This window comes from Talpa europaea (assembly GCF_964194135.1).
Source record: "Talpa europaea genome assembly, chromosome: 1".
Taxonomy (NCBI): Eukaryota; Metazoa; Chordata; class Mammalia; order Eulipotyphla; family Talpidae; genus Talpa; species Talpa europaea.
In genome coordinates this window covers 148,496,686-148,508,230 of record NC_140073.1, presented here as the reverse complement: position 1 = coordinate 148,508,230, position 11,545 = coordinate 148,496,686, and the positions used below count along the sequence as shown (strand labels likewise).

Sequence of the window (11,545 nt, the reverse complement as noted above, 5' to 3'; positions counted from 1 at the left end):
AGTAGGGGCTACAGAGATAAATATTAGTTGTATATCCACATTTGCATGTTTAGCTATAAATATTACACTCCCTAATTTTAGAGGACACTAAGATTTCCTTGCCTCAGCAGTATATTTCTCCATCCTATAAATAGGAGAAAGGAATAGTAATAAGGGGCCAATAAAAAGTCTTCAAAAGTTTTTTCTACAGCAGCCCTGCAACTCTTTCTGGTAAATATAAAAGAGCTCAAACATCCCATATCTTGGCATCGGAGGTGAATTGTTCATAATGAATTCTGTCCTGAGGGGCCTCCCCGGTGGCGCAGTGGTTGAGCGCTGGGTTGGGAAGCTGCCCGCGGCCTCTGCGGCGCCAGTTCGATACCCGGCTGCTCCCCGGCCACCGGAGAGGGTCCCACATGGCGCGCAGACCTCTCCTGCCGCCCGCTGCTCCCCTCAGCAGTGTACCTCGGTCCTTCTGCCTGCTCTGCTCCCTGCTCTGGCTCTGGTGAATTCTCTCACCCTCCCGCGCTTCTGACTGTACCCAGTGCTTGTATAAACAAAACAAACAAACAAATAAAACATGCCTCTATTAAAAATAAAAAATAATTAATTCTGTCCTGAGGAGAGAGTGAGCTAGTTTCTGCAGATACATGCACAGAATGCTGGAGCTGTCAGGACCTAGAAGCCGTGTTCCATTGTAATCCCAGGCCCTAATCAGGATCTCGCCTGGATAACAGCATTTTCTATCGTGCCCTTTGCATGATTACAGCACCACCTTGTGGCCAAAGTCTATACACTGCTGACCACAAAAGCAACCCTTACTTGTTTCTATTCATGACCGCGTAAAACACCTTGAGATAGTAGTTTTACTTACACATATAATAAGAACATACGATGTATTTAAAAAAAATAAGAATTATGTCATTGGGTTTGTAAATATCAACTTAGATTTTTGGCTAGGGAACCAGTTTTGATGTAATTATACTTTGGGATAAGGAACTGAAGAAAGAGGTGGGGAAAGATGTTAACATTTCAAGATAAATGACTTTAATGTCTTCCTCCGGAGCCAAGTTCAAGAATCAGTGCTTCTCTATCCCACCACTTTTTTATGGTCATGAGGACTTCTCAACATGGATTAGATATTAGTCAAAACTCCGGTCCTCCAGTCACTGAACACTCTTGGTCACAGTGTTAGGGGGAAATGATGTCCTGAGCTAATCCCATACAGGCTTTGTAGACGCCACCCCCACTCCAGACTAAAGCCATCAAGACATTGGGAAAGACAAATCCCATCACCACCAAAGGGAAGGTGGCTGGGACCTGAGGGTGGAGTTGGGCAGCCAGGTTGGATATAAAAACCAAACATGTGGGCCTTGGGGGGCTCGCTATCGCTCGCCTCCTGGTTTCACGGCTCCTGGCTCGCGGCAGCTCTCAGAGCGCCATTTTGGGATCGGCGGATCGGGTAGGACTCATTTAAAACTTTGTCTCCCACTTTTCTCCCTGAGCTGTCCATTTCCTCATTTGCCCTTCCCTTGTCAATAAACCTTTTATGAACCTTTCACGTGTGCCTACAGTAGAGCATTGATAAGTCCTTTTTTTTTTTTTAATAGAGGCATGTTTTATTTATTTGTTTGTTTTGTTTATACATGCACTGGGTACAGTCAGAAGCACGGGAGGGTGAGAGAATTCACCAGAGCCAGAGCGGGGAGCAGAGCAGGCAGAAGGACCGAAGGACACTGCTGAGGGGAGCAGCGGGCGGCAGGAGAGGTCTGCGCGCCATGTGGGACCCTCCTCCGGTGGCCGGGGAGCAGCCGGGGATCGAACCGGCGCCGCAGAGGCCGCGGGCAGCTTCGCAACCCAGCGCTCAACCGCTGCGTCACGGGGGAGGCCCTGATAAGTCCTTTTAAGCGCGCGGGTGAGGACCAACAGTCAGGCACCCCGTTTTGTATCGGGGTTGCTCTACAACAACAGTGCCCCTCCAGTCACTGAGTGTTCGTGGTTACAGTGCCCATTTAACACCCTTATATCCAGGGCTTCGTCTTGCTCACACATTAAATTTATGCAGTTTTCATTCTCAGAAGGAAAAATAGCTCCCAGTAGTTAGTTCCAAGTTCCAGCTACTTCTTATGTAACTGGAAATGTTAATCATTTGGTCTCTACACTTCCACTCATTGTATTTTAGTGGGTACTTTTAAAATCTACAACTTAACAGTTTAGGCTCTAAGGGCAAAGACAGCTGCCTTTCAACATTGTCACTTAGGGTCTGCAAGCTGCCTCAGGAGGAGAAACTTGGGGTCACATCACAGTATTATTTATGGGTCAAATAGGAGCCAGCAACTGAAGTTTCTAAAGACCTTTTGAAGAAAATATTTGCCTAAAGTAATATTCTCGTAGGATCTGACCATTTGCTGATCTTGGATGAGAGTGGCTGGAGAGCATTTTTCCATCTTTTGCTACCCAGAAAGCTCTGATCTTTTTTCTGCTACGGTGTCAGTGAGATGATAGCTAAGTCATGACTATTTGTTATGATGATACGTGTAAGCAGCGTTCACCATGCGGTTAGGTCCTCTATCCCAGCATTCAATTATTAGTACACAGAATTTTAAATCTAGATAGAAGCCAGAGACATGTAAATACCGGTCTCTTCTTAATCTTTCACTTCTAAACAATAAAAGTTTTAATGTTACTATTCTTCTAAAATATTAGAGAGGCTAAGTTCACCAACTTGGATAAGTCCAATTAAAGATCAATGTAACAGTTACAAGAGTAACTTTTTTATTAGTATTTTAGCAAAGTTCACAGGCAGCATGTATTCAAATAACGACCCCTCAAAGCTAGAGGGGATTAAGTACACCTAACTGTACAAGTTATATACAATATAACATCAAGGATTTTACAAAAATTTTCTTCAGAAATGTTGAAAAACTTTGACCAAACAGGAATTAAAAAGAAAAAGGCAAACAAACTGTGGCCTGATGGGTAAGTGTTTAATTTTAGGAACCCAGTACAATTTCAGAAACGCCAGCTGTGAACGTCAGGGACATTTCGTTCCCTGTTCTGCTCACACATCTCAGGTGGCCGCAGCTTGAGCTGTGATGGTCTCCTTTGCTCTCAGATTCTCTTTGGGTTTGGAATAGTCCCAGGGCCGCCTGTTCTCAGCAAAGCCATACAGTTTCCGAAGTGCCACTCGAGCAGCTTCTTCTTCTGCGACCAGGACAGTTTCCCCAGGTGCTTCTGCAATCAACTTTTTATCACTAGGAAGGAAATCAAAAGTGGTCTGAGAGTGTGCAGTGATTCATCACAGAACACAGCGCCCAACTCAAGCAGACCCCAAAACAACTACTGAGTCCACGGACATGAATATCTTAAAGATTCTTGGCAAGCTGTCAAAATTACTCCCAGAAATACTGTGCCATTTTTGTCTTCTACCAGCAGTGTGTGAACTGCTGGTAAAGAATGTGTTTATGGTTTGTTAATGTGGTAGGCAGAGTGCCCTGCGCCTTAATTAAAACTATAATGGAAATGTTTTACAACACAATCCATTTTCTCCTTTATGATGCCTTCCATTGCTTGTATACCTATAAAGTCCTACATCGTAAGAAAATTAGAAAAATATTTACCTAATTTTTAATCTAGTAATCTTAGTTTATAGTTAACATTTTAATACACCTGAAATCAATTTGGAGCAGGTCAAGTTTTTAATTAACAAAACTAAAAAGCTTCCAATGTGGGTTGATGAATACATTTTGATGGGTACTAAGCACTCTAGTCTAGGCTCAATAGAAGCCATTACAAGTGTGAATCAGGGTTAACCTGTAACACATTGTCGGAACTTTTATTTTTATACAGAAAATCTTATTCACACGCACTTCATAACATTCTACAGTGAGCAGATGGCCAACATTACTATTAGCAAACCAGAACTCACTCACCTTCCCCTAACAATGAGCACCAGGAAAGGAAGCAGTACACAGATAATCAGTGGGGATAAGATTATTTTTTTAATTTTTTAATGCAATTAGCTGTCTATTAAGGAATTGTGAAAAGTCAGTTTTTAAGGCTTCTAACAAATGGTAGGAAGGTAAGATAAAAACGTTACTAACCAGTATAGGCCAACAAAATACAAAGGCAAAGCTGTGGTGCTTCCAGACTGCCGAGTAAGTCTAGATTCAGGAGCTGAAATCTTCCTTTTCTTCAATTCTTCCACCAGAAGTCCCATGGGATTTATTATCTGCCACATTTCAAAGAGCTCTTTTCCAGTCATTTGAGTAATTAAGAAGTCCTGCATATGAAATCACAATTCAGGCATTTAAAGTGATATAAAGAAAATAAGGACCATAATTCAAAGTATACTTTTAATACAAATTAAAAAATGGGAAAAGAAAAATGTAGTATTTTCATTCCCTATAGTTTTTTATATAAATTTTATTACAAAAATCATAGTTGAATGTGAAATTCTATTTGAAAATTTAGGACATTCCTAGCAGTAAGAAGACCAATGTTTTAAAAATTAATGAATAAACAGTAATAACTTTTGGTGGGTGGAAACCCCTATAAAAAAGCACTTGAAGTCTCTACATAATAGTACTTCATTGTATAAGTTCATGATTTTAAAAAGCTGTTTAAAAATAATTTCACACTAACTACCCTTTAAAATTATTTGACTTGATACTTTCAATTTTTAAGACTAAGAAAACAGACACAAATTATGAACTTTCAAAGTAGAAATGTATTTTGTCAGTAAAAAAGTATGTATGTTATATAGAAAACACAGGAACATTAATTTTTACAATATACTGCAATTAAGTCTAGTTAACAAACCCCTGGAGGATGTAACAGGTTGGGAAAATGGGGCAGGAGGAGAGAAACTAAAAGATCCCTCAGTTCAACAGTTGAGTTCATGACACTTCCACCAGCAACAGAGTCTATTTCAGCTCATAGTAACTCATTGTAGGATGAGGAAAAACAATGGTAATGCATAAGACATTATTAGCAGGAAAACAGAAAAATCTTTCTGAGGCAATTACCTATGCTTCCTTGTTTTTCCTATTGGCTCCTGGCCTTATTAGTTTATTACTAGAACTTTCGATAGGGGGTGGGCTTATTATTCCAATCTCATCTCCCCAGAACTGGAAAGCAGTGTGAGGAACTGATGTTTCACATCTGATTGTGAGACCCTCCCACTAAAACTGGCTGTCTCCACATAAGCCTTTAAAAACCAATAAACACATATTGGTAAAGAAGGCTAAGAATAGTGCTGCTTAAATCCCTCAAATAGATGCAGAGGTATCAGCTGGAGAGTGAGTTAAAGCAGATTCCCACTCCCAGAGGTTCCAATTTAGTATCTGAGGCAATGCTGAGACTCTGCAGCCCAACAAGCTCCTGCGGAAACCTTCAGAGCACAGGTTCTGAGGGGCGTGAGCACCCTGGCTTTTAAGGGGCCAGACTCACCTCCTGGGGCTTCCCCATCTATACAAGGGTCTGGCCACACAAATGAGTTATAATTCCCTAAGCTCAGGCTGGCCCTCAAGGCTTCTTCCTGGAATGTCTTTTCCAGAATAAAGCCTCACTTAAAACTCACCCTAAACCTTCTGGAGCTGGCTGTTGCCTGAGTTTACTCTGCACCTTTATCGTCTCCGGGAGAGGACTCCCCCATTCCACTCCATCTGCCTCATGAGCTGTGAGGCAATCCCCTGCAGGTAAGGACCCTTCCCTCTTCAGCTCTTGTGCCACAGCTCGGTGGACAATAAATATTAGGCAAAGAATGAAGAGGACAACTGGAGAGGTAGTAATGGGAGACATCAAAGCTCTTGACTCAGATGACAGACAAAAATTGTTTAAGTAGTTCTAAGACAAGAGAAGCAGTCAGTGGCAGCCAGCACACACGCCTGGCTTAAAGGCAGAGGCTGGCAGAAGCTACCTGTAGGAGGGACATCCGCAACTGCCATTCAAGAGACAAAAATCCAGGAGACCTGATGTGGAATGAACAGACAGGGCCTCATTTTTTAAAGAAACCCTATCCAGGAACTCAGAAGCTGAAAAGAGAGGAAGTAGCTTATATTCAGGCCAAAAGCACAGTCTGAACGTTCAGCAAGCCACAGAATGCCCACTCGAGTCTGTTCTAAATGCTGACCAAGCTCAAAGAACCAAAGCAGCTTAAAGACATAAAATCAAGTAAAAAACGCTCTGTTCTCTCCTCTTTCCCTGAGGCCTCACTTCAGTTAACACAGCTGCTTTCCAGAGGCAGACAGGAGCCCACTAATTACAGGCTCTAGCTGGGGAAGGAAGAAAACTGGAGTATGTGAATGAGCCTGAGTGTTGGCTAACATCTCCATCAAAATTATCAAAGTCGTATCAAAACTAAATGAACAGATTCCAACAGCAAGGGATTCTGGTTTAAAGGGCTGGAGATTCAAATGTCTGAATGAAGTCTGGTTTTTTGACTTAAAGATAATTGTGTGGAGTCTCCATTATCTAAGACTTATCAAAGGTTCTTGTTTTCTAATTGCAGGTATGAAAATTCTCCCAGTTAATAAGTTCTGAAAGGACGGTGGAAGTCACACCAATCATGTAAGTATTTTAATTGGCTAAGCTTCCAACTAACAAGGAATTAGGTGTACATCACGGGGACTCAGAAATCCAAGATTTTGTCATGTGGAGATAAAAACAGGGGCACTTAGGCATGAAGCTCCCTCCTACACTGGCCTGTCAAATAGTGTCCTCTGGCCTCATGCTTCCTTTAAACATGGAGTGAGTACCTCCCATGCAGGTACTGTTTAGGCCCTGGGGAGGTTAAGCCAAGCCACGGCTTGCAGTGCTTCTGAGCCACAACCTACAATCCAATATTCACTTCTGATGTTGTCCTCAGTAAGACACAACTGAAATAATTAAGACACTGCCATAAAAAAGTTTTAGGATTTACTCAGTTTTGGTATAAGAAAAATTCATATAACCTTCCAAGGTCACTGTAAATGAAGATCATCAGGCTTTTACGCCATTGGCCTCTGTGGCTATCACCTGCGGCCTTGATCTTGCTAATGTAGAGGGCACATGGGGGCTGGGCACGAATAACTGACTACGGACACCTGAGTATAGGTGTGTGCGCACGTGCAAGTGAGCACACCTGAGCCTAGAGGTCAGGCATATAAGGGTAGCATTACTCAGCGAGGAGCAGCTACTAGAAGGCCAGACCACAACAGAGGCAGCCCAGAAGAAAGAGCGTCTAGAGATTCGCAAGGGGCTCTGCTGGCTTCTTTCCCCCGATTATCACTAAAAACTGTGAAATGATGCCAAGGGCTCCAAAATTCTTCAAATTGCTAGAACTGATGGTGAACCTACCAGGCCTAGGATGGCTGCAAAACAGTCATCTAATAAAGGAATGAATTATAAACAAAATTTTCCTTCCACCCACTGCACGCCTGGCCCGGCAGGTGCGCTTCACTGTTACCTACCCGGAGGAAGAGCGCAGCCCTCTCAGCTCCACTGCTCTGCAGCAGGGCCCCCACCACCGCCGAGAAGGTCTGCTGCAACACCGGTGGCGGGACTGGAAATTCCGCACTCAGCGTTAACTGCTCCACGGCCAGATTTCTAGCCACATGACACACGACTTCCTCACCCATGAGAAAGTCCACTAGGCTTTGAACGCCTTCGGTGGGTAAGTCTGGGAATGCGTCCTTGAAAAACTGTGTGAGGCAAGTTTGTGAAAAAGCTGTCCCTTGTTCAGATAGTTCACGATTATCTTTCAGATTCAGAAGAACAGTTTCTTTCTCTAGTCCAAGCTTTTGCCGCTTGGCCTCCTCACTTTTAATATAGCAGCTATTAACAAATGCCCTTTTGAGAAGATCTAAGGAAAATGTTTCCTGCAACCGATGTCCAAATGCTTGTATTTCGGCATGGTAATCCCAGTTGGGCTTCTCTGAACTGAAAAGGTCAAACAGAAGACAGTAAGAGGAGGTAAAGAGAAAAAGATGTTACCATGTTGTAAGATCTGTTCATTGCCCCACAACTTTATTAGTAATCTAAAGGAAATGAATTTTATTTTAATGCAGGTTTTAATTTGCTAGTGTATTTTGCCACATACGTGGCTCACTTTATTTTTGCTTTGAATTAATGGCCACATTGGAGTTGTTCTTCAACCTCAGAGGACTGTTATTATTCCTCACTTTCAGGTACCTTATTTTTTACGTATGCTTTCTATTTACGAATGAAATACAAATTACGCTCTCGGAGATTCAGGCATAAATAATAAGTACACTACTATGTTTCTTTTCTATTTTATTAAGTTCTATAAATAGCCACTTAAGTCAGCAACTAAATAATCTGGTACCAATATTCTAAGTAGGTTAAAAGTTTATAAACCTTCCCAAGAATAGACTAAAAGGTTTTAAAAAAAAAAAAAAATTAATCTTTTACATTAAAAAGGGCAGCAAGGTATAAAGATCTGGGTTGAAAGCCACGGGACCTAGATATAATCCATAAAGTTTGTTTCAACTATAAAGCCTAAGATGACTAATCTCATAATCATCAAAGAAATGTGAATTAATGTTATTTTTTTCCCTTACTGGGAGAACATAATTATTTTGTGTTGCAAGAGTAAAGGAATATGAACACATTCCTACTGGTAGGTGTAAACCAGGAACAGCTTTTATTTGGAGGGGACTATCAGAACAGCTACCAAAATGCATAGCGAATTCCCAAAAGTGTAATAACTTTATTGTTCACTGTGCCACCGGCTGAACAGTAACACGAATGGACCTCAGATGCCCCTGAGCGGAATCCAAAGAGCGCGCGAAGCTTCTGTCTGTACTGTCACGGCTGCCTGTCCAAGACATACAAAAAGACCTTTGCCAAGGACAGCACCTTGCAGTTGGGAACTATAAAAAATCCGCGTCTCCTGCTACCACATCTTCTCCAGCTGTGCCAAGACTAACCAGGGCGAACACTTAACCGTCGTCCCGTGTGACTCAGGGGAGCAGCCGTGTGCTGGTGGAGACCGACGCGGTTTTCCCTGCACTAAACCGCAAACGATTCTCAGGCATCACCAAACGGGCGCTACCCGGTCACCCCCGGCCCCTTTCGGTCACCCCCGGCCCCTTTCGGTCACCCCGCGCCCCCATTCGGTCACCCGGCACCCACACCCGGTCACCCCGCGCCCCATTCGGTCACCCCGCACCCCCACCCGTCACCCCGCGCCCCCACCCGGTCACCCCGCGCCCCCCACCCGGTCACCCCGCGCCCCCCACCCGGTCACCCCGCGCCCCCACCCGGTCACCCCGCGCCCCCACCCGGTCACCCCGCGCCCCATTCGGTCACCCCGCGCCCCCATTCGGTCACCCCGCGCCCACACCCGGTCACCCCGCGCCCACACCCGGTCACCCCGCGCCCCCACCTGGTCACCCCCAGCCGCCCCATCTCAACACCTGTCAGCGGAGAGGCCTCAAGGGCGTCCCGAGCAGGCGGCAGCGCGCCCCCCGGACCCCGCGCCCCGCCGGGCAGGCCCCACGGCCACAGCCGCTCCCGCCGCCCTCCCGCCCCCGACCCTCCCGGCCGCTCCTACCGGCGCACCGGCGGCGGCGGGTTCCGGAGCAGGCGCCACCGCTCCAGCTCCTTCTGAAAGCGGAGGGCGGCGCGCAGCCCCTTCTTCACTCCCCGCGCCGGCGGGGCGGCTCGGGGGGCGGCCGGAGCCAGGAGGCAGCGAGGCCCACGCGACAGCAGCCGCAGCAGCCCGGACGCCATGGCAGCGGGCCCCGGGCGGAGAGCGGAAGGAAGGTGGTCGGCAGGGATTCGCGGTTACACCGGGAGGCCACATTAGGAGGCGGACGGGCGCTGGGGCGGGGCCAGAAGGAAGGGGGCGGAGTCAACATGCGGGGGGCGGGGCGGCTGCCGCTGAGTTTCGCCGGGCATGCGCAGTCTATCCTTGCCCAATTATTTTTGGGTGAGCGGGGTTTGAGAGGACTTTTGGACCCAGAAGTTCCTGCAAGGAGTTTCTTTACCCTCTCCATCGCTTCCCTGTCCCTTACTTTATTTTCGGAGCCAAGCAAAAAACCTGTTTCAGGGCCTCCCTGGTGGCGCAAGGGGTTAAGACGCCAGCTATGGAGCTATCTGTAGCGACTGCAGCACGAGTTCGATCCCTGGCCAGGGAGCTATCCACATGGCGCAGCAGACTTCTCCTGTCTCGCCCGCTGCTCCCCTCAGCAGTGTATTTCAGTTAGTCTGCCTGTTCTGCTCCCTGCTCTGTCTCTGGTGAATCCTCTCACCCTCCTGTACCTCTGGCCTGTACCCCAGTACCTGTATGCATAAATAAATAAATCTTTTTTAAAAAACCGTTTCACATTCAGTTCAAAGAAAACAAATTCTCAAAAAAAGGAAACCCTTCTATCAATATATATTTAGTTTTAAATTCCAGATCATCAATATTAGCCACTTTTTATGAGCAAATATTTACCCAGCACATTACCCAAAGCCTTCCTTTTGGGAGCGCTAGACTATGAATTGTCTTAAAGAATTTTTTTTTTTAGAAGCCAACCGATTTTTTTATAGGATCTGGAAAAAATACACCAAAACGGAAACAGTGGAATTAAGTCCTTTTAAAAATCTTCCTCTTTTTAGCAATATTGTCATATTGTATTGCTTGCCTACCAAGTTGTTAATAAAAATTTCTTTATTAATACACAAAGGTTTTATCCAATTTCCCAATTTTAAGTTATCTGCTGAACATACAGATGCCCAGAGGGGCACCTCGCCCTATGATCTGTGTATTTGCAAAGGACGTCAGCATCCCCTGAAGTCACTCACATTGGATCCCCATGTCTTCAGTTGTTCCTATTTCCAAACATTCCCTTTTGTCCAGTTGCCAATTTTTCACTTTGTTTCCACAGCAGCTACCCAATGGCTTTCCTTACCTCCTCTCGGGCAATGATAAACAGCCTGGAAACTGGCCTTGCACTATCCTGCCTTCCCTAGTCATGGCTCCATTCATCTCCCTGGAACACAGAACCCAAGCATGTTACTACTTAGCTCAAGAATCTCCAATGTCAGGATCTAACAAAGTTTCTTCCCTTGACCAAACTTTAGTTTGCCCTAAGTACTTTTCTCAATTAGGCTTAACCACTAGGCTTTCATTTCTGTCCTTGTCAGACCTGCTTGACCCAGTTTCAGCAAGAATCCTGTTAGGACAGGTTAGACTCCTTCACCCCCAATATCTGAGCAAAGCTGTCACTCTCCACTACCCACCAGGTGGTATCCATCACCCTGGCCTTCCTTCAGCAAAAACTCTGACAAGAGGTTTAGCCAGAGTCCCCTTCCTCCTGATGTTTCCCCTTAGTAATTTTCCACCCACAGATCCCTACCCTGCTCCTTGGCTGTAAATCCCTACTCTCTTTGCTGTATTAGGAATTGAGCCAGTTCTGCACTGAGGTCTCTTTTCTTCTCTTGCAACAGTTCCTGAATATAATCTGTTTTTAACTACTCCCCAGTTTTGGTTTTTCTCTAACAGATTGTACAACTCAGTTTAAGTCTCTGAGATTAACCTTTCAAGGGGGAGACTCTGAATGATTCATCCCATTCT

General features: G+C 45.1%; 1 protein-coding gene across 1 annotated transcript; it reads right to left on the bottom strand.

The window, feature by feature from the left end:
• Nucleotides 1–3,049: 3,049 nt before the first annotated feature.
• Nucleotides 3,050–9,714, bottom strand: MRPL44 (mitochondrial ribosomal protein L44; the record flags this gene model as incomplete). The annotated part of the gene is made up of 4 exons (XM_084227827.1): nucleotides 3,050–3,233; nucleotides 4,083–4,261; nucleotides 7,431–7,899; nucleotides 9,536–9,714. 4 exons carry the CDS (start codon nucleotides 9,712–9,714, stop codon nucleotides 3,050–3,052), a joined length of 1,011 nt encoding a protein of 336 aa, XP_084083953.1.
• Between the last annotated feature and the right edge of the window lie 1,831 nt (nucleotides 9,715–11,545).